General features: G+C 39.3%; 1 protein-coding gene across 1 annotated transcript in view; it reads left to right on the top strand.

Annotated features, from left to right (window-relative positions):
* The window catches only part of CEP112 (centrosomal protein 112kDa), a 353,141-nt gene that overhangs the window by 420 nt on the left and 328,775 nt on the right, over nucleotides 1-23,946 (top strand). Inside the window, exons 2-4 of the mRNA XM_015572412.1 lie at nucleotides 6,950-7,063; nucleotides 9,774-9,964; nucleotides 11,846-12,018. Coding sequence (XP_015427898.1) covers nucleotides 6,958-7,063; nucleotides 9,774-9,964; nucleotides 11,846-12,018 — 470 coding nt within the window. The 5' untranslated portion in view covers nucleotides 6,950-6,957. The remainder of the gene's footprint in view (nucleotides 1-6,949; nucleotides 7,064-9,773; nucleotides 9,965-11,845; nucleotides 12,019-23,946) is intronic.

Genomic DNA, 23,946 nt, shown 5'->3' with positions numbered 1-23,946 from the left:
GACCCGCGCGGGGAGCGGCCTCCGAGGCCCACGGCTGCCCTCTGTGGCCGGGAAGTGCCTCCCGGGCACATCACCCTGCACTTGCCACTCTTCTCCCACAGCGGGACCCGCGGCCCGACCCGGGATTTCGGGCCGAACCGGTATGCTGGTTCCTTTGTGGGAACAGTTGGCCTCACAGCTCCTGGGGAAAGCGGGCCCTGTCCCAGCATCAGGTGGCGGAGCTGCGGAGTGTGCCTGCGCTGGTTGATGGTTTTTAAGTGTTGCAGAGAGGAACGTCAGTAAACATGAACAGTTCTTATTCTGGTCACTGTGCGGCCATGCCTCTTACTTGTCCTGAATATTTAAAGATGAGTCCAAATGACATAGAAAAGGCACGCGAAAGGACAGGCGCCTTTTCCTAATGGTGCGGTGGAGTCAGGGCACGGGGTTCCGGCCCAGCGGGCACTTTCCGTGGGACCCTCGGTCAGTTCCCGAACCCCGCTAAGCCTCAGTTTTCCTCCTCCGTGGAATGGCCACAAGCTCCTGCCTGTCTCCGAGGGCGGAGACTGCAATAGGCTTGCAGAGCACACACCAGGCTCCTGGCACCATCAGCCCAGGCTCTGGTAACGGTCCGCACCCCCAGATGTGTAAGCCGGGCGAACACGCACCTGGAAGACTTGGCTGCACCGAAACACGCATTTCAGGTTTTCTTTAATGGCCCACCCTGTATTTGAAATATGGTTTGATAGAACAAAATTGATGACACTCCACTTTCAGGAATATGTTTATTGTGTTTGGCAAGGGGCAGGATAGACTGAGGTGCACCCTTTGTTTAGCTGCTGTGGCCACTTTTCCCCCCAAGGGCTTTCAGTGTTTGTGACTTGCTCAAGCTTTGCTGACGTGTGGCAACTAAGCACCTTGAGAAGGTCTTAGCCCCTTTTGTAGCTGTCCACATACAATCGGGTTTAAAAAAAGACAAGACCAGTGAGTTAAATGTAAGCCATGATCCAAATATAGATTATAGCTAGGAGCAGGAGTCACTCAATTTATTTGTTTGCTTTTGAAGTAATTTATGTGACTGGTAGGCACACTCTAAGCCTAAATCAAAGATATGGCTTTATTTATTTTTTTCAATTCTAATAATTTAAATCTGCAATTCTAATAAATAGCAACAAAACGGTTTGATTAGCTGGAACTAAGTAGATATAATTTATTTATAAGATGTAATTTGTGTAGCAAGAATTCCTTGAAGGTTTGAAATTGTAAATTAATTTTTTTGTTTTTGCTCTTTGCATTTCATTATTTTGTTGGGGAATAAAAAAGGGATAAGGAGCCCGGGCTGATGTGGCTCAGTGGTTGAGCATTAATCTATGAACCAGAAGGTCACGGTTCGATTCCTGGTCAGAGCACATGCGCAGGTTGCGGGCTCCGTGTAGCAAGAATTCCTTGAAGGTTTGAAATTGTAAATTAATTTTTTTGTTTTTGCTCTTTGCATTTCATTATTTTGTTGGGGAATAAAAAAGGGATAAGGAGCCCGGGCTGATGTGGCTCAGTGGTTGAGCATTAATCTATGAACCAGAAGGTCACGGTTCGATTCCTGGTCAGAGCACATGCCCAGGTTGCGGGCTCCATGCCTGGTATGGGGTGTGTAGGAGGCAGCTGATCAATGAGTCTCTCTCATCATTGATGTTTCTTCTCTCCCTCTTCCTTCCTCTCTGAAATTAATAATATATATATTATTAATTTATATATTTTAAAAAGGGATAAGGAGATGCAGATTTTTTCCTTTTACCAAATATTACATTGACTATTTACTCTGGTTTTTAAAAAAATGTATATCCAGTATTGTATGTTATTATAGCAATTCTGATTGCCTTTCTAATTTTCAAGATTTTATTATTAGTTGGAGATAGTGCTGACGTATAGGCAAGTGGCCAAGTGGTCAGATATCATGAATCTGACAAGGATTTCAGAATTTTAATCTGAGCTTTGGGCTAATTTCATGGCTTTAAGTGAGTCTTTTAACTTTGAATTTAAGTTTCCTCTAATGTTAAACACTACCATCTTTTGCCTGTGTGAAAGGACTTACTGAGTGAATCTTATTACAAATCTTTTGGCTTTCGCCCTGACTATGGGTACTCTCAGGCAAATGTTTGAGTGCAAAGGTAGGATGGTTAAGCCTGGGAGTACACTTCTAGGCCAGAGCTGTGCTTAAAATTCTGGGTTTATGAGTTTCCATTTGTTTGTTCATCCATTTGAAAAGTTAGTTTTCAGCTTTATGATTTAACATCCAGCCGTGGTATCATAGCCTTCTGTTATCAAGTACATAACTGAAGTAGTTATGGAGGAATGCAGTTAGGAATATTATAGGAATTCGAAACAAAGCAAACAACCCCAAGCCAACTAACCCATCAAAATAGTATTGTCTTAACCAAGTCTTGAATGTGAAAATGTGTTTCTTCTATAATGCAGAGTGTAGGGTGGCCAGTTTTGGTAACTAGAATTAAGGACACATAATATTTCTATTCTAGAAGACCTATTTGGTATTCAGAATGGGATCTTTTTAAAAATATATATATTTTTATTGATTTTAGAGAGGAAGGAAGAGGGAGAGAGAGTTAGAAACATCAATGATGAGAGAGAATCACTGATCGGCTGCCTCCTGCCCGCCCCACACGGGGGATCAAGCCCACAACTGGGGCATGTGCCCTTGACCGGAATCAAACCTGGGACCCTTCAGTCTGCAGGCCAATGCTCTATCCGTCGAGCCAAACCGGCTAGGGCCAGAATGGGATCTTAAAAAACAAACACCCTAGTCATGTAAAAGTGGGACATTAATCCCTTACATTAACATTTATTTACCAATCAACTCTTCTTCCATTTCTAATACACAGCATGCAATGTGCTAGGTATCTACTGAGACATATAAGTCGTGGTCCCTGCCTTCCAGGAGCATATCGGATGTGGAATACATGCAAGTAATACACAGATGTGTTAAAAAAAAACAACTAGCTTGATAAATACTGCTGCACAGATGTGAGCAGTGCACACTGAGAATGGAGTAACAGTGAGTCTACGATAAGTGGGACAAGCTTTACTCAGAAGGGACACTTGCGCTGCATGTATCAGATTCCAGACGCAGGGAACAGCCAGTGCAAAGGATGTGAACACATATAAGGACTTGAAGTGTTTGAAGAATGGCGAGCCACAGAGTGTGGTATGTGTGTGTGTGTGTGTGTGTGTAGATGTGGAGGGAAGGGTCAGAGATGGGCTCAGGATGTAAAGGTACTTGTAGACCTAACTTTGAAGTTAAAAAGCATCCTGTTGTTACAAGAAGCCAAAAGAAGTTTTTATGTGGGGAGTGATAAGGTTAGTTTTATACTTAGGAGCTGTGGTCTAGTACCAGTGAGGACTAAAGTAGGAGAAAATGCAGTTGGCTGTAGGTAAGTGATCAGAAGGGCTTTCTCGGAGACGGTGGCAGCTAGAATAGAGATACGGGCAGGGTTGGAGGTATTTCTGAGTATTTGTGGATGTATTAGTTTATGGGGGTTTAAGAAATGGGAACAGACAGTGGGGCTGGAAAGTTTGGCACAGTGAGGAGGCTGTTGATAGGTGTTTTTAGGATTAGAGAGACAAGTTCATGCTTCTGTTCTCTAAGAAGGAAGTTGAGAGGTGGAGGGAATAGCATTTTGTGGTGTAACCATTCAGCAGTTACTTTTTCCATGAAGCAGGAGGTTAGATTTTTGAAATTGAGAGTGAGTGCTTTATTTAAGGGACTTTAAGATGTCTGGTAAAAGCTGCTTTGTGGAGTAGGAGACAGTAAAAGACTCCTGTGGATTGAGGTAAGATTGGAAGCCATCTAACTACAAGGCAGTGCTGTCTTTCTCCCACAAGCCCTCAGTTAGGGAACTAAAGAGGGTGTCAAGGGATCAAAGTCTTGCTGAGTTTAGTAAAGAGAAGGTCGAGTGGAGTAAGGAGACAGTATAAGAGAATTAGGGGCTGTGATGAGACAGAACCTGGCTGGAGATCCTGGCTAGAGAACCTGGCTATGATGATTGACTGAACGCTGCCTCTGTCCATACCTTTGGGAACCTGTGGTCCTGCTGGGGTTCGATCCCAACAGATGGTGCCCGAACAGGGACCCCTAGCCGTTCAATGCGCTGACGCTTCGGGAAGCCCGTTGCCAGTGACGCCGCCCGCTAGTCAGATCAACAAGGACAACCAAACCACTGACTTGAGGACAGCTGAAATCCCTGACTGAAAGAGGCCAGCAACCTTCTACAGGAACAAGGCTCCTTGTGCACTCCATCCACTATGTTTATAGCTATGCTCGCTATCATTGTTTGTCAGTCTTCTTCTGAGTCTTAAACAACCCAATCTGAGAGATGGCCGCTGATTTACATGCGTTATCATTTAAAAAATAAAAAAGGGAGAATTTGCCGGAAGCCAGTCCATCCTTGACACAGTCGCTGCAGGAAAGAAACAACAATCACGCTTAAGCTACATAATCTTTACTCCCTGGAATGGAGATAAGAAACGCCCTAACCTTTGGAATAGAAATTGATAGGATTAAAGTCAACTGGTATAAATACAGATTTAACAAGACAGTAAAACACAGAACCTGGCTTGGAAAAAAAAAAAAAGAGGTTGTGATGAGATAGAAGGGTCAGGGAGGTGACGATGATGAGAATGGAAAGAAGGTGTAGTCAGATAGTGGGAACCTCCTAAGAGGCGACTTTCGGGTTGTGGCTGAAGAGCAGTATGCATCTCAGAAACTGTTTTCCTTCCTGGGCAAGGTTGCGGGAGAGAGTTTAAGACTCCAGGGAGCACATGCATGTACTTGGCAGAAGACTGAAAACCATGGTTCATGTCTAGATGGAGGGAAGCCAGGCCAGCTAGCAAAAGCTTCCTTACAGAGACAGGGTAGTGAGAACTTTCTATGAAGAGGCTGTTGATAAGAAGATGAAGATACCATGGTCAATATCAGAAGCTGCTTTAGCAGTGGGAGGGCCGTCTGTGGAGTAAGAATGCCTGAGGCAGAACAGAGCTTTATTCTAAATGTGTGATTTGTAAATTGAATCAATGACACTTGGAGACCTTACATAATGTAGGGGTAGTCCACCTCCCTACCAAGACAGTTCATTACATAGAGGAACATGTTGAGTGTGGATATATTTTTAACTTAAGTAACTTTGTCAAAATCTACATTTCTGATTTTTTTGGGGATTCACCCCTTTATCATCAATGTTTTCTTGCTAATTAGGAAGAAATACAAGGACCAATATTTTAAGTTTTTTGAGGAGAATTATAAAATTTAAATGTCCATAGTTAAAATCACTTTTTGGGGGGATACAGTTCTATGAGTTCTTATACATGCATAAAGTAGGGTCTTGCAGCCTCCTCCACAGGCAGTATGCTGACCAATTCCAACACCTACATGCTTGCCCTGTGCCGCCTCTTTGTGTCCAGGTCTCCCCCAATGCTAAGCCCTGTGGACCACTGATCTGTTTTCCATGCTCAAAATGTTGTCTTTTCTAGACTGTCATGCAAATGTGTTAATATAGTAGGTAGCCTTTCAGGAATGGCTTCTTTCACTCAGCATAATATGTTCGAAGTTTTTTTTAATGTTGTCACGTGGATCAGTAGCTCATTCTTTTCTGTTGCTGAGTAGTTTCATGTTGTGTTTTTATCATAATTTGTTTATCCATTCCCCAGGTGAGGGACCTTTGGGTTATTCCTAGTGTTTGCTGATTACAGAAGGAAAAAGCTGCTATAAACATTACATTCAGGTTTCTGTATAAATATAGATTTTGTTTCACTTGGGTAAATACCAAAGAGTGGGATTTCTGAGACGTGGTAAATGTATGTTTAACTGTGTAAGCAGCTCCTAACCTGTTTTCCAGCGTGCTTGCACCATTTTGCATTCCTACCAGCAGTGCATGAGGGTTCCTGTTCATTGTTCTTACCAGCACGTGCTATTGTTTGCATTTGTTATTTTAGCTGTCCTACTAGGCATGTAGTGATATCTCATTACGGTCTTAATTTGCATTTCCCTAGTAACTAAAAATGTTGAGCATCTTTTCGTGTGCTTACTTGTCATCTGTATATCTTCTTTGGTAAAGAGACTAGCTTTTTGCTGATTATTTTTATTGGGTTGTTTGTTTTATGGTTTTGAGAGTTCTTTATACTAGTAAGACCTTTGTGAGAAAATGTAATTCACAAATCTTTGAGTCTGTGGCTTTTCATTTCAGTACTTTAACAGAGCCCTTTGCAGAGCAAAAGTCTTTTGTTTTGCTGAAGTCCAATCTGTCCATTTTTTCTTATATGGGTATTGCTTTTTATGTTGTATCTAAAAAATCTTTGCTTTTTTCAGGGTCATGAAAATTGTTTCCTATATTTTCTTCTAAGAGTTTTGTAATTTGACATTTTACACTTAGGTCTGTGATTTATTTTGAGTTAATTTTTTTTAATATACTATGAGATATAGATTGAGGTTTGTATAATTTTTTTTTTTTGCAGATGGATGTCCAGTTGTTATAGCATACTTTATTATAAAAACTATAATTTCTTCATGAATTTTATTTTTGTTGAAAGTCAGTTGTCCATATTTTTACTGGTCAATTTCTGGACTCTAGTCTGTTCTATGGGTCCATGTGTCTATCCTTTCACCAATACTACGTTGTCTTGACTACTGTACCTCTTAAAATTGGGTAACGTGAATCCTCCAACTTTGTTTTTCTTTTTCAGAATTCTAGGTTTTTTTTTACTTTCTAAAATTAAATTTTAGAGTCAGCTTGTTATATATACAAAGAATACTGTTGGGCTTTTGTTTGGAATTGCATGAAATCTATAGATCAATTTGGGGAGAATTGGTATTTATAATGCTAATGAGTTTTCTTTGATCTCTTTAATCAGTTTTGCAGTTTTCAGCATACAGACCCTCAATATTTTCATTTTAAATCTTTTACAGACTGAATTATGGAAATGGAAAGTGAAGAAGAACAATGGGAGAAGCTGGATGCGGAATTTGATCACTTTGTGGTAGATATGAAGCCTTTTGTTTTAAAATTACCCCATAGGCCAGGTAAGATTATGTTTAAAAATTAGATTCTTAAGGTTAATTGTTTCTTATATTATTTCATGAAACCAATGATGCATCAAAATGGAAATAAAACTGAATTCTTTTAATAGCAATTTTTATCTTAAGCTGAAGTGGGATTGTTTACTTTGAGCTGTTCAAGGGTAAATAGAAATTTAGTGATAATGTCCTACTAAACTATGGAAAGGTTGTGATACCCCTTCTTACATGCCATGAGCTTAAAGCCCAGGGATCTCTAAAGTTTGCTAAAACTATTTCTTCCTGCATCTTTTTTTCCCCCACAATGGGAATGCTTCCTCTTTCAGGAGCCTACAATCCACCTGCTCTTTGACCCTTTTGTTTCTAACAGTGGAAAAGAATTTATTGGTCTTGTATGCTTTGGGTTGACGGAATTAAATGAAGTGTGAATGAGTTTTTGTTGTTATCTTGTCTCCAGTTTATGGCTTCTTATCTTTAATTATAGAATGAGAGTCTTTGTTTCAAGTCAAAGAATTTTCAAGTAACATAAGGTATGCAGAGCAATTGGAAAGAGTTTGGGGGGCCAGGAAGATGCTCTGAGTTATACTGGGCATAAGATTGGCTGTAAAGGTAAATCTGATTGGCAGCTTTTGAGTGGATCATTTGGAATGGGGCCAAGAAACTGGTTTTTACTCTGTCCAAATTTCCTAGTTCCCTAAGGTGTCTGAGGGAACTCTATATTCAAAAATGAGGAACCAAGTCAGTATTAGATATTTATTGCAAGGAGCTGCACTGGGAGAAGGGAGGGTAGTGGGTGAGTAATGCATTTTGTGGTCATCCATTGTTCTAGGCCCTGCCACTTTTTTTTTTAAATCCTCACCTGAGGATATGTTTTTTATTGATTTATTTTTAGGGAGAGAGGAAGGGAGATGGAGATGGAGGTGGAGAGAGAGAGAGAGAGAGAGAGAGATTGATCACTTGCCCCCCATATGCGCCCTGACTGGGGATTGAACCCACAATCTTTTGATGCTCCAACCAACTGAGCCATGATTGGCATGGGCTTCCCTCCAAGCTTCTTCCTCTATCTGCTTGCCCTTCAGACCACAACCTCTTCTTTCTTCCTCTGCTGTTCTTCACAATGGTTATTTCATATCTCACAGCTCATTCATGATTTGTTGAGTTAGTATTTAATGATGTTTCTATACTGTTAATCATCTTTTGATATTCAGTACCTTTTCGTCTTAGATCTGCTGATTAGGAAAAATTTTTAATTAAAATCTATTATAAATGTATTTCAAATCAAACTATTGTCATATTTATCTTCTTTTAAAGATGGATTTTAGTTACAAGAATTGATTGGATTGTAATCTTTGGTTCATGACATATTGTCTATATTGGTACATCCCTTGCCTTCTCTTATTTAGTTAATTCTTAATGAACACTTGGAAATCACATACCAATCAAGAATCTAAACGACTTACATCTTCTTGTAGCTAAAATCTACTTTGGGAAATGGTTTTTCCAACATTTTAAGTAGAGGAATGAATCCTTTTGTATTAATCAAGTTGTACTGAATTCCATCCATTCCAAAATTAGATAGATTTCAGTTTGCTGCTGGGCATATAGAAAATATATAGTTTGAAAAAGTGATTACTTAAGTTTATCAGGTTCACTTTTGCATTTTTTTTGGCATAAAGTATGCCCAATATTTCATGAAGTTTGCTTTGTGATTATATAATTTCAAAGCTAAAAATACAAAAGTTTTTTAGAGGCTAGCTTTCATACCTGTAGTAATAAATCCGGTATGAGCAAAGTAGTAAATCCGGCCCCAGCAATTTTTGTAGGTAAAACAATAAATGAATATGACCTTTAGAAACTAAGAGATTAAAGCAGGCTTAGATTTGTGTTAGGTATATAATCCCCAAATTGAGTTAGACTGATAAAAGATTAGTGTCAAAGTAGTTTTCATGAGACCTAAAAGCGATTCTGTGTCATGTAAGATACGATAGTCAATAGGTCATTATATGTGGATTAAACTGTGCTATATTTTTAAGGCAGTTTCTAAAAGGATAATTATTTTACAAAATTACATGTAAATACCCTTCAATTATTTCTAGAGAGGTTAAAAGAAAGCCCTAAATAAATCAACTATAAGTCCCTGAAAATTATCAGCTCTAATAAATAAAACATTTGAGATTTAATTTTAGATTAAGTTTAAAATGCTTAAATAAATAAGGTTGCATTTTATCTCTCTTGCTTTGTATAATGAGAATTATAGAATTTTCAGAACAACTACAATTATTTTAGAGATGTTTTTGCAGCAAACTTTTTATCTCACTGCTTTATTTGACAGTAATCCAGAGATTTTATTTTTGAGAAAATATTTTTTTTGCTTATGTCTTGCCTGATTACTAATGAACTGGTAAACTCTAGACCAAGAGTTGGCAAATTGTAGCCTCTGGAGCAGATCCAGCCTGCTGCCTTTGGTAAAGTTTTATTAGAAAACAGCCATGCCCGTTTGGTTACATGTGGTGTGTGACCGATTTCATGCTCCAGTGGCAGAGGGGAGCAGCTGTGCCGGGGGTCACAGGCCTGCAGAGCCTCACTGTTTACTGCGTGTCCCTTTACAGTGAATTTGCCGACCCCTGCTCTAGGCAGGAGCAGATTTAGACAGGTCTTTCATTTAGTGTTTGTTTACTGACAAATCAAGTCTCTAATATTGCCTATGTATTTCTAGAACGGCAGAGGTGTGCACTTTGGATTAGAAAGCTGTGTGAGCCTTCAGGAACAGGTGCAGGAATAATGGGCAGGAAGAATCGTAACCTGTATGCAAAACTGTTACTGCATATGCTTAAACGAGGAGTGATTGAAGGCCCTTTTATACACCGACCTGAACCTGGGACACTAAAAACTTTACCTTCGTACATGGTAGGTGTCATTGACCAAAAGGTGAATTAGTTTAGTTTCTTAAAAATTGCCAATTTAGACCAGCCTGGGTGGCTCAGTGGTTGAACCGGGAGGTCGAGGTTCAATTTCCTGTCAGGGCACATGACTGGGTTGTGGGCTTGGTCCCCAATGTGGGATGAGTAGGAAGCAGCCGAGCAGTAATTCTCTCTCATCATTGATGTTTCTATCTTTTTCTCCCTCTCTCTTCCTCTCTGGAATCGATAAAAAAATATTTTTAAAAACCTCTGCCAATTTATCATACCATTTGGGAATGGTCATATTAGTAAGTAGCAAGCTCTAAATAATATGTTAGTTAAAATGAATGTGTTTGTTTTTTCTTTCTGATTCAAGTTTTTCTGCCTTGAATAGAAATCAGATATTGGCCTATAAGTGGCCTATACCTACTGACTTAGTCATTCCATAATATTATACAATATTTCTAAAAATTTTAAAGTGTGATTTTAAACTTGAGCCTTACTTTCCCACTGTTTATAACAATATTTTATGTATGTCAGGAAATTTTAGTTATTAAACTCTTTAATATTTAAAAATTTATGAGAGGTCAGATTGAGTGACTTCTAAAGTTCCTTTCTACTCTAATAAAATGACAACAATAAGTTGGAGTTTAGAAGTGATTTCCTGCGCTTCATTTAATTTCATTATCAGAATCAGGTTTGTGAAAAGGCAGTTACAATTATACTTGGTTGGTGAATTGTCACTGTCTTGGTTTGTATGGTGGTTGGATACTTGAGAAATCTGGCTGGAGCTCTAGGGATTGGTAGTTGCTGTTAGGATATTTTAAGATTTTTTTAAATGATATTTAAAATTTTTTAAATTTTATTTTAACAGTTAATTTACACCAAAAATTTACTCAAGAGGCATGTTGCACAATTAGACCATAATATGCTATTCATGGAAGAATGCCAAAAGTTTTAATGCTATTCCCAACACATGAGAGACATACGTTTTGTTTAAAATCATTAGTCTTTGGGACATAGTTATTTGACTTAATATTTGATTAACCATTGAAGTGACTATCTCATTTAAAAAGAAATTGCTATGCATGTCTGATTGAGGATAGAGGGTCATGTTTCACTCCTCCCCAGAGAGCAGCCCCCCTAGAGGACTGTTGTGTAGGATTGGGAGAATTGTTGCAGAAGTTTTTTCACAAATGTGTCACAAAGCCAGGCTCACTTAAAGAGAAATAAATGGGCTGATGTCATTCTTCTTAATGACTGAAAGTAGAACATTTTCTGGAACAAATTCAGATGTTAAGATCTGAGTACGTATATTATGTTTTCCCATTCACACTCAATTTCATAAAATCATAGGAAAGTGCCTTGTTTTACAAAGAATGATGGGAAATCCTAAGACTGCCTTGCGTTTTCCAGCTCATCTATGGCATGGCCAGACCTACATCCCAGGTCTTCAACTCTGTTGTTCTCATCTGATGAAGGGATTCCTGATTTTTATTTATTGTGGTTTCTGAGCCCACTAATTTTTTCGTGGGCTGCAGAGTAGTTAATGATCACAGAAAAAAATAAGAGAGCACATGATTTAAAAAGACCGTTTCATTTATGTTTACATAAAGCTAATATTCCTTTTATAATACAATAATTATCAGATCTATCTGGTATGTATTGTTATCATTCATCAGGTTTCTTATACAGCAGAGCACAACTAAAATTTGTTATCCCATTTTATGTATTTTAATATTTCATAATTAATGTGCATTGAATGATGCATTTTTATATATTCTTGGTAGTTGAATTTGAATATTTGAATGGTTATCAAACTTGAAATCTTAACTATTTCATTATAGTACATTTTGAAAGAATAATTTTTCTAATTTTTAAAAATCAGTCCATCTATTTTGATGAACCAAATCCAGCACAAGCCAAAAGTTCAAGCCCAGAAGGATTACCGGACTGGGTAATGGGTGAGCTGGGGACGAGCGAACACAAATTAAATGAATCATGGAAGCTTTCTTCTGGAGACAGTTATTCTTTGGTGCAGTCGCCAACCGATGGCCACAGGTATGCTATGAAAATGGGATTTGGAATGTGTTTCATTATTTAGCCTGTCTTCAGTACTGGTTCATACATTTCATTTTTCCTTGTGGGTATGTTTTTTATGAAAAGTAGTTGATTTACTTTATATTTTTGTTAAAGTTGAAGTCTTTGAAGGATATTGGGAAGGTAAAATGACAGTTTTGCTTTTTCATTTACTGTATATTCAAAAATTATGTTATATTCTAGCCATTTTTTTTTGTATCTGTTATATATATACTAGAGGCCCGGTCCATGAATTCGTGCACTCGGGGTGGGAGGGGTCCCCTCAGCTCGGCCTGCGCCCTCTTGCAGTCCAGGAGCCCTCAGGGGATGTCTAACTGCCAGCTTAGGCCCACTCCTGGAGAGCGGGCCTAAGCTGGCAGTCGGACATCCTGAGCACTGCCGCAGAGTCGCTGCTGCACTCCCCAGCCGTGAGCCCGGCTTCTGGCTGAGTGGCGCTCCCCCTGTGGGAGTGCATTGACCACCAGGGAGCAGTTCCTGCATTGAGTGTCTGCACCCTGGTGGTCAGTGTGTGTCATAGCAGCTGCTCATTCTGCCGTTCAGTCAATTTGCATATTAGCCTTTTATGCCTGCCAGATCAGGCCAAAATGGCTCTCCAACAGGCCCCAAGGGGTCCCGACATCCCCTGAGGGGTCCCGGATTGTGAGAGGGTGCAGGCTAGGCTAAGGGACCCCACCGGTGCACAATCGAAGCCAGGGAGGGATGTGGGAGGTTGATCAGCAGGGAAGGTCTGCAGGAGGGCTCCAGGGCATGTCCAGCCCATCTCACTCAGTCCTGATTGGCCAGACCTCAGCAGCAAGCTCACCTACTGATCAGAGCATCTGCTCTCTGGTGGTCAGTGCATGTCATAGCGACTGGCCGACTGGTTGACTTTCTACCCCTTGGTGGTCAGTGCACATCATAGGGAGCATTTGAGCGGCCTTAGCATATCATTAGCATATTACACTTTGATTGGTTGACCGGACACTTAGCATATTAGGCTTTATTATATAGGATATACACATTACATATATACACACATGTACACTCTGTGTGTGTGTGTATGTGTGTCTGCTCCATTGCTTGGAAAGTGGTTCCTGAAAATTTTTAAATAATACAATTCTCTGTTTCCTTTATGACAAGCACATATTAAGAACATTATCAATGTCGACAACAAACTAACATCTTAAAGCTTATACTTGAATTTCTCTCCTTTTTACCCATCAAATAGTATTTGTTTTAATTTAATAAAATAATGAATATAAATGTAAACTTCATTAAACTGTGCTTTTTCACTAGAGTAGTAAGCTTAAGTAGGATTTTTAGTATAAACTAAACGTCTAAGCTTTTGAAATACATGAAAAGATTATTGTTGTAGTATAACTTTTGGCCTCTAGGAGGGATAGACTTAAATTGGACTTTTATCAAACTTTGAGTTTTACCTTTGGTGTTGTTCCCTCAAATATTAAAATATTGGACAGTGTCAGTTGACATGTGCCATACTTCAAACTTCTCTTGGTAATTTTAATTTTGGGAAATTTGATTTGGTTAACAATATGATCTTTTCTACACATTTTGGTTTGTTACTCAGATATAAAATGTTAGTAATTTGAAATGTCTTCATAGTTGGTGTAGTCTGATAATGTTTTTCAGATGTCAGGAGTTATGGGGGGAAAGAACAGATGAACACAAAGCAAGTGCTATAGTCCAAAGGAAGTTATTTTTATTGGAAAGAGTAACCCAATTAAAATGGAGAGGCATAAGAGGGAGAGAGGAGATAATTATGGACATGTTCAGAAGAGTAAAAAGAAATGAATAGATGAGTCCTTGGGGGTTTTATAAGGTACTTATTTTTGTACTTATGGGAGATTTAAAAATAGAAGAGGTATAATTGTGGAGTTTTGTTAACCTTTTAAGCAGGTAAGTGGAGGTGTCAAGAGGCTGATGTGCATACAAAGAAAAACACAGTTCTTGGTTTGGCTGTGAAATGCATCAGGTGTTTGCCAAAAGATTTGTTGCGTGTCTGACTAAGTGCTGGGTTCCTTTCTGGGTTTACAGGGTAAAAGTGAACCAAAGGCGTTTCCTGTGTCTTTGAGCTCGCCCAGAGGTTGCAAATTGGTCATCATTCTGAACTGAATGAATCATGTTCATGGGTTTGTTTTGTTTGACTTCCATAATGTCTTCAGAGCTTCTTTAGTGAGCTGTCAAAATGAACAATTAGAGAATTTTGTACAAAAAACCTACATTTCTGGCTCACTTTAGAAAGTGGAGACCCAGCGATCTTTCCATAGGTTGGAGCAAAGTGACACTTGCTCACCCCCCTAATGCAGCACGCCTTTACTGTTTCCTGCTAATGCCTGACACTGAGGTTGAGGTCATTGCATCTGTTATTGAGCTTTGACTTTTTCTTTTTTAAGTATTTTATTTTTTGTTAATCCTCACCTGAGGATATTTTTCCATTGATTTTTAAAGAGAGTGAAAGGGAGGGAGAGGGACACACAGAGAGAAACATTCATATGAGAGAGACACATCAGTTGGTTGCCTCCTGCAAGTGCCCTGACCAGGGCCGGGATGGAGCCTGCAACTGAGGTATGTGCCCTTCACTGGAATCAAACCCAGGACCCTTCATTCCTTGGGCCGATGCTCTATCCACTGAGTCATACTGGCTTGGCGAGCTTTTTATTTTTTCAAGTAAGATTAAGAGGAAGTAAAGTATTTGTTTTTCCGCAAAAAGCTTTATTGTTTCATTTGGTCCAATGCATGGAGAGGGTTTCAGGGTGGTTAAAAGAACAGCTAGTAGTTTCGGGGAAAGGCTCAGGTAAAAGCCAGGCACCAGGGGGATGCGGAGGGGTCCCTCAAAGGCCTTCAGGCTCCACAGGCTCCTAGTCCTGCTGGAGGGGAAGCCTTTGGAAGAGATGCGCGCCCAGCCCAGCCTGGGGGCCGGCAGCCTGCAAGGTGAGTCAGGTGTCGCCCATCTTCTTGATGCGTTTCACCTCCTCACCCGGAAGTGGTTCTGCAGGAAGTCACGGAGCTGAGGGTCTGCGCAGGGAGAACCCAGGGCCTGCAGCTCCAAGAGGGCCTGGGTCAGGCTCCTTTCCAAGGCCAGGGCGGCCTCCATGGCGTCCTGAGTTTTGCCCCCTCATCTTGGGAGGCTTCAGCACGTCCTGGAAGAGAACGCAGCCACCGCGCTGGGTTTGCAACTTGAAGACGCTCAGCGCCCTCGCGCTTCTTCTCTGCCAACTTGCGGGGAAAGTGGCCCACGCCCTCCAGAGCCACTTCCATCGTCCAGGTCCAAATAGAAGCCGAGAGGTAGGTGTGGGAGGCCCCAGAGGCAGGCCGGCCAGGCGGTTGACCGCAGCCTCCACCTCGGTGGGTGGAAGAGTTGATGAATTTGGGAGCTCATGGTTGCTTGGCACTAAGGAGTTAAGGTAGAAAAACAACAACAGTGTGTTGGCTGGTCCCGGAGGTGGTTCTGAAGGTGGTGACTGGATAAGACAGGAGAGCGGCCGGAGGCTGGAAACTGGGGCCTCCTGGGTCTGTTCCGTCCAAACACTGTTGAAGCAAGAGACAGATCCGGGAGTGTCGAGGGCACTGCCTCCATTTATATTCTATGAAAAGTAGAAAGAAGAAAGGTAAATGAAGTGGGAATCACATCATTTAAGAAGAGGAGAGGAAGGGGGCGGGGGGAATGGAAGATATCTCTAGTACTATCAACAATAAAAATATATTTAAAAAAATGAAGAGGAGAGAGAGAGTTTCTTTGTAGAAGTATAGTATAATCACCCATGTGTTTACCTGTTTAGTCTTATAAACATTTGGTCTAAAACTGTGCTTTAGATGGATAGGGAAGAGAGATATATGTATGGTTAATTTCAGTGCAGTGGTTCTGGGTCGTTGTGGAGGTGTTTATGAAGATTGAGGTATGTATAAGAGTAAGGTTCAGGGTAGGAAATAGAACAGACTCCAGTTTTTTCCTCATAATAGAGGATAGAGTTAGAGAAAACAGTGGAAATATTCTTCAAATATTAAGGATTTTTCTGGAAAATGAAACCATAGTAAAAATCTGCACAAGTTTAACAAATAACTTATTTCTCTTTGTTGCTCAGCTATAATAAAATGGCATATTAATGCCAATTACTCAAGTATGAGGCTTTAGTTATCAGTTACATAAAGTAATTAATGGGACAAGCAGGCAGTCCTCTGGTCCCAGTCATTGTTCAGATCTCCTAACTCCATAAAAGCCTCCCCTGATGGCCCAGGTCTGTTTGGGTGACTCTTATTTACGCAAAGCACTCTGTGTTCTTTGTTGCACTTATCGCATGTACAGAGGTTCCATTTCTGTCCTTTTGCTAGATTGCAAATTTCACGAGGGAAGACTGTGGTTTTCCTGTTTGTACTGTATTTCCAGTTAGGGACTCCAGAGAGTTTGTATTTGGTGAGTGTATGCATGCTTGAAGGTTGGGTTATGTTAGCCACTTCCACATAATCTTAATTTAATCTGTACAAAACGCCTCTGAGATAGGTATATTGTGGCAGAGAGAATGGCACACAGAGATTTAGAAAAGACTTAGAAAAAGTCAAGGGAAAGATCAAATTCAGAAGAAATTAAGGGAAGTACAGGTGTAGGCTATGGAGATGCCCTTCCCACACCGTGAGGAACGTAGAGACAATGCAGGAGCCGGAAAAGGCACATTTAAGTTCCTTTCTGCTCAAGTGTCAGGATATCACTAAGGCCCAAGGCCAATTAAGGCTGCAAAACAACACAACACAGTGTATCTTTTCTCATATGTTTCTCAATTAATTTAATTTGCTTTACTGTAAAATGTTAATTTAATGAACAGATCTTTGACATTTTATTTGCATGAAGGCCTTTAGAAACTAAAACTAACATTTAGTTTAGCTAAAGGCAATACAGCTGATTTCAAGGCCAAATACATAATGTGTGAGTTGGAGCAGAAGTGGTGTGAAGTGGAATGATGGTCTTCCCAGTTCTTTTCTCCAGTTGCTCCTGCGCCCCGAGTGGTCATACTGGGCTAATGAGAGAGTGTCTGCTAGTGGGGACCTAACACATCTGATCAGTTCTGCAAGAAATTGTTTTCCAAAAGTTTAAGAGGCTTATAATATTTGACACATGTATATTTTTATAGTGAATAATTTATTGTTACTTAGAACTGAAGTTTAAGGCTGCCTCATAAATTTTACAACCACTTCAACTTGTCCTTTGAAAAACCTCTTTAATCTTAAAAGATTTTCCCCCTTAGTGTTTCTTTTTTGATCACTTTATAAAATCCTGCTTTACTTAGACCTTTTTGTATGTGAAGTATTTCTAATGGCATTTTAGATTATGCTGTTTGTGTCCTAGCCTTTTTATATTATTAAAGATACAGAGTCCTTTTGAAGCCTCTTTGTTAGGGCTCCCTATTCAGTGGAGATGGCACCTCTCCTTTACCTTTATTCCTCCTGTGGGATGGTGTGTAGCCTGGTTCTAAACAGCTTAGAAGTGTTATGAGGTTATATTCCATCAGGCTTATTATCTGCTTTCTTGTTCCACCAGATATACATTATCCGCTGGTAAGCTTAGCATTGCACATCTAATAGCTTCAGCACTCGGCTATGTCCATCCTGGTTTTATTCTTACTTCCTCTCCTTTCTCATAGTTTTGGTGTATTAGTCATGTTTTATTTTAGAAAAATCACTTTCCAAATTGCATTGCTATTTTATGAGATCTCTAATTGTATTCTATATCGAAGATCTGCTTATTTTCTCCACAATGAAATATTTTAGTTATATTTGAGTTTGGAGCATGGTTTTCCAAAATGTACAGTGTTACTGTGAGACCATAGACTTAGGTCTCATCCTGTACAGGTTGGTTAATCTCACTTAGTTCTACAGCCATGAGCTATATTCGTATATTTTGCTTCCTGGTCATCCTCCAGATGCCTGCCATTGAGATCTGGTAAAGACCTAATTGTCTTTGTAGCAGGCGGACTTCCAGGTGCTCGTGATTCCCCCTCTGCGTGTTCACAGCCTTGAATACCCTCCCTCCTGAGTGGGGCAGGACCTGTGACCTGCTTCTAGTAGAATATGGCAATGATGCTGGGATGGCACTTCCGTGATTACATTATGACATCTCAGACTGCCTGGCTAGCAGACTTGCTGTAGCGTTGCACTGCCTTTTCCTGGCTGGCTTTGAAGAAGTGAGCTGTCATGAATTCTTTGGCCGTAAGGGAACTGCAGGCTGCTGACCGCTGTGCGAGTGGGAAAGTGGATCCTCCCCTTGTCCGGCCTCCAGATGAGAACACAGCTCTGGTCAAATCCTGATGGCAGAGGCCCTAACAGAGGACCCCGCTCAGCTGCGCCTGCACTTCTGGCCACAGGAACTGGGAAAATGTATGATTGTTTAAAGCTGTCCAGTTTGCGGCAATCTGCTGTGCAGCAGGAGATGACTGGTAGAGTTTTTATGCTCATTTTAGAAAAGTATGCAGTCTATATGCAATACTTGCTTGTCATAAAAACCTCAGCGTAGAAATGTGTAGAGTAGAAAATCGAAGTCCTCTCCATGTCCTCCTTAGTTCACTGTCCTCATGAGAGGTACTGGTGATCAGCAACTTGGTGTGTATCACGTTAGAGTAGACCCATTCCCACACCCCCATATATGTCATTACAGAATTACACATTGATTTATATGTTCTGTTCTGAGACTTGTTCTTTCATCACTTACCTTTTTGTCTTAAATCTGTGACGTGTAGTCTGTCCTCTTTTTTTAATTACAGATAATAGCCCATAGTGTGGGTTTTCTGTAATTTAACCTGTGTCTGTTGCTTTCAATTCTTTGTTGTTATAAGGAATGTCTTTATAGAATGTTAACATCCTATGACATACACCGTTATGCCTCTGCATGTGTTTTGGGCCATTATTGATCCCCAGGAAAGGATTGCTATTTCAATAGCTAGACACATTAACAAATTTAGTGGGATCATTAGTAGGCTCAACATCTTGTGCATCAGCAACAGAAATCCATATGGGCTAGTATGGGTGGATCTCTAAGATATATAAAGTTCAAAAGAAGTACATGAAAGTATAGGAAGCTTCCATTTGTGTGTTTATCTGTGTATTTTAAAGAGCATATGTGGATACATGTGTGTACATGTGCATGGAATATTTCTGGGTGCATTATACAAAACTGTTTTACCTTTATGGAATAGGACTAGCCTGGGAGAAAAGTTAAAAACATTTTTTCTACATGTGTCTATGTCAGTTTTAATAATCACACACTTATTTTTTTTATTGCTACAGTCAATGTGCCCTCCAAAATGCCATCTTGTTTGGTATGCACATTGCTAACATTAGTGATGCACATTAATAAATTTGCTATATATAACAAATAGACAGATCTTAACATAAGATTGACAATTTTTCCCATAAGTAACCTAAATATTTATGTATTCTACTTGTATTCCTAATTTGTTCAAACAGAAATCAGTGGCACAAGTTGTACCACTGATGGAGCACCTACTGTGTGCTAGATACTATTCTAGAAGTCTTTTGTGAGTTATCTGACTATATTTTCTCTACGATTGCGTGAGGCTGGCATGATTGCTCTTTGTGTTACAGTGAGGTAGCAGCTTCAGCAAGGTCAAGCAACTTTCCCAGTGATGGACCCAGGTTTTTATGATTTCAGACCCCATGTTCTCTCTAGTAAACCATGTAGGCGTGAGTACTTATGCAGCAAATATGGAAATTTCACTTCAGTCGTCTTTTCCCCACTTGAGCTACATCAGCAATCCTGGAGGACTGTGCCTTTGTTCTTGGTTATTTCTAGGTTGAGCTGAAATGAGGCAGCTGGCCTTCATTCAGATCTCACTTCTGACACTTGGCAACCATGTGTCCTCAGGCAAGTTACTTAGTTTCTCTAAACCCCAGTTTCATCTTTCGTAAATGGAGATAGTGAGTCTTTGACGTGGGATGCGTGAAAGTGTTACTGTTGCTGCCACCATCCACCATCTCTGCTGTGGTGATTGTCATTTTCCTCGTTCATACAGGGGCTTGCATATTAGATTGTTTGACCTTTCTTTGGATTATCTAATTACGTAATCTTCCCAAAGAGTATTATCTTAAAACCTATTGGTCATTAATTATTTTGAGATACTAAACATTGTTTTGTGTTCCTGAGAAAAATAAATGGAATTAATGACTATGTAAAAGGTTCTGACTATAAGTATGAACTCTGCATACTCTCAGAGTACAAAGTGGTAACAGTATTTTAAAAGAGACATTGAAGGAATCTTTATTTGTGTAACTTAGCAAGTCCCTTTTCCCAGGAGAGATGGAATATAGTATGGTTGGCCTCCCCCGCCCCCCCATTTTGCCACAGCATGTATTAGAAGCTGCCTAAGTAATAGTAGACTTCAGTTCATGTCATCAGTTCATGCATTTCCCGAAAAACCAGAACATAAGACAATAGGATGTATACTCATCTTATAATTTTGTGAACAATGTTTTGAAACTTCTTTTTAATGGCTTGTAATGATTTATGTGACTTTTTAGTGAAGTATGATATGGTCTAGTACCGTGGTCGGCAACCCGCGGCTCGCGAGCCACATGCAACTCTTTGGCCACTTGAGTGTGGCTCTTCCACAAAATACCATGTGCGGGCGCACCCGTACAGTGCGATTGAAACTTCGTGGCCCATGCACAGAAGTCGGTATTTTGTCGAAGAGCCGCATGTGGCTCCCGAGCTGCAGGTTGCCAAGCCGCAGTTTGCCGACCACTGGCCTAGTAGCTTAGCTTATCACCACAATGCAGTTAGGTTGTGGGATAGTAAAAGAATGATTTAATACCACATTATATTTACTTGAAACTTTTATGAAAATGAATGAGTTAGGCGACGGTGAAGAGGAGTAAAGTTGAATCAACCCCAACCTTTAAACCCTGCTTTGCACTAGAAGAAACACATTAATCCTAATTACTATAGAGGACTTTATTGATGAAAAAGAAGGCATTAGTTTGGATTTCTTTAGATGCCATTTTATAAAGAACTACTATCCACATTGCTTAAAAATTCTAGGAGTGTGCAAGTAGAATTATTATTTATTATATATTACTTTTACCATATTAAATTTAGGTTAACTTTATATAAATTAAAGTTTTATATTTTAATTTGCGTTCTCTAAATAATAAATGTGTTCATACCTATAGGAAAGGACTTAGAGAATAATTATCCTATTTTAAATGATTATAGAGGAGTATAATTTTTGCATCTTGCTTTAATGAGATTTTCCATGGGATATTTAATGCCAGATTTTAGTTTGGAATGAAGGATCTAATTATATTCCTGCCCTTAATGGAAAAATATGATTTGCTTTACAATGATCTGTTTTATGATGTGGTTTTCTGGGAATGCATTGTAGCAAAAAGCTGGGACTGTGTCCTTTACTAATGTCCCCTGATATAGCTAGTACTATTTCATTTCTTGTGCAGTTTAATACATGGCCAGCAGATGGTGCCCAAGTATAATGAAAATGTACTTGTGATTATGTTGATTTATATGAAAAAAAAACATTTTTCACTTTAAATATTGATTTAATTTTTAGTCTGGATACTCAAAAAACTATAATATGACCTTGTTACCTTGTTAAACTCCATTTTTATATGTAAATGACACTAACACTATAAATAGTTCCTGCTCGTAGGTTGTTGGATGAATTTATGGGTGAGTCAAGCGATACCTTTCCTTCCGAGGGGTTCTTTGCGGCCATTGGTGTAAGCAAATATGGTTAGGGTTACGCATAGTTAAACATCCTTAAATATTATTCACAAAAGTACGTTTATTTTATTTAAGAATAGTCCTGTTGTTTGGGCAAAAATATTCCACAGCAGCCCTGTCCAACGGAACTTTCTGTGATGGTGGAAATGTTCTATAGCCGTGCCATCTGATACAGTCCCACTGTTCCCATATGACTCTGGAGCACTTGAAATGTAGCTAGTGTGGCTGAGGAACTTAATTTCATTTATTCTATTAAATTTAGTAGGGTGATATTAGTTACACAGGTTTCCAGCGTACAAGTCTATCATACATCATCTGTATATTGCATTGCATGCTCACCACACAAAGTCAACTCTCCTTCCATCACCATATATTTGACCCCTCTACCCTCTTGTACCTCCTTAAATTTTAATTGATTTGAATAGCCATAGGTGATTGGTGACTCCCTAACCGGGCTTGGAGTTCTAGACCTGGGTCTTCTGCTGGGCCACTGTAAAACCTGACCTACCAGAGGAAGAGGTGCTGGTTAGATGGGGAAGTGGAATGGGAATAGGGACTAGGAGTTGGGTATTGGTGCACAGGAACTGCCCCTGCGCCAGGGGAGACCTGTATTCTGTACTTAGCTTGGTTCATGGTATCTCCCTTTTCCATGATGATCGCCCATGATCAGCTTCTAGTTGCTCCTCTGCTCAGTACAGGTTTCAGAGCAACTGTCCCTAACAAGTCTTTTCAAAAAAAGAAAAATCATTTATTTTATATTAATTTAAAAAATAGCCCTAACCGGTTTGGCTCAGTGGATAGAGCATCGGCCTGTGGACTGAAAGGTCCCAGGTTTGATTCCGGTCAAGGGCATGTACCTTGGTTGTGGGCACATCCCCAGTAGGGAGTGTGCAGGAGGCAGCTGATCGATGTTTCTCTCTCATCGATGTTTCTAATTCTCTATCCCTCTCCCTTCCTCTCTGTAAAAAATCAATAAAATGCTATATATTAAAAAAAAATCATCTTCATCATTTTTTTGGGCAGGATACTTTATGGAATTTGATATTTTTTAGCGCAATGGACACTGTTATTTAGACATTTAACCTTGAGCTCTAGAAATAAGATATTATTTTTTAGGATATCAATAAAACATAACTTTCACACACTTATAAAGTCACTTAGCTACTCATTAATTTTTAACATTAAACATCATTAAATTAAATGCTAATTAAACATCATTCTTAGATATTTACCAAGGCAAGGTCAAGTGGTAACAAATTGTAACTGAGAGGGAATAGGCTTGAAAATAATGGTCTTACATTTCTTTTAGGCTTTCTTTTCCCCCCCCAGTGAGTTGGATTTCTGACAAAATTAGTCATTTTTTCTTTTAAAAATATTTTAATGAGTGGGGATTTGTAATAGTATTTTTTTATTTCACAAGCAAGTTTCTTTTTGTGAGTTTATAATATGGGACAGTTTTAATTGTCCTTTTAATAAACAAAAAAGGATGACAGCTCATAAATATATTGTAACATTTAATTTTAAGGGAGTTAAGGTACTTTCTGAGTGTTATACTGTTAAACCAGAGATATGTTAATAAGTGTTGATTTAAATGTATGACTTTTAAAGGTATTTTTATTTTTTAAATCAAATGTGTTATTTTAAAGGAGGAAATGGGAACACTATGTATGAAGTCTTAAAATGTTTATGAATCTCTGGTCAATTTTTAGTTTTGTGAAGTTTCTTATTTTTTTGAAATTTAGTGTTTTTTTTTAATAAAGTTACCTTTGAAAAATTAAAATAAATATGTGTGGGTCACTGGAAGTAACTTTCATTTTCTTATTTTCAGTATTATTTGATACTTCCCTGCATTATCACTTGTTGCTATTTATTTTTATTTTTCATTCATACTTAGCAATGCCATAGAAGACTGTTTTGAAGATGGCATAGAACAGTATTACCTGCTGCTCGGGTGAATGCAAAGTCATGAATCTAAAGTTCTCATTTTAATGTTCTGGTCATTTTTGGTGCAGTAGTTGTATTACTCTTAAAGTGTTTTACACCTGTGCAAAGCACACCTGAAAAATGTGTATGAGAATGCACAGGTACAGTTTAAAGAACAATTATAAACATCCCTTTCCTTTTAAGCCAAGAAATAGCACATTACA

This window comes from Myotis davidii, unplaced genomic scaffold (assembly GCF_000327345.1).
Source record: "Myotis davidii unplaced genomic scaffold, ASM32734v1 scaffold69, whole genome shotgun sequence".
NCBI lineage: Eukaryota > Metazoa > Chordata > Mammalia > Chiroptera > Vespertilionidae > Myotis > Myotis davidii.
This window is presented reverse-complemented; position numbering and strand designations above follow the sequence as displayed.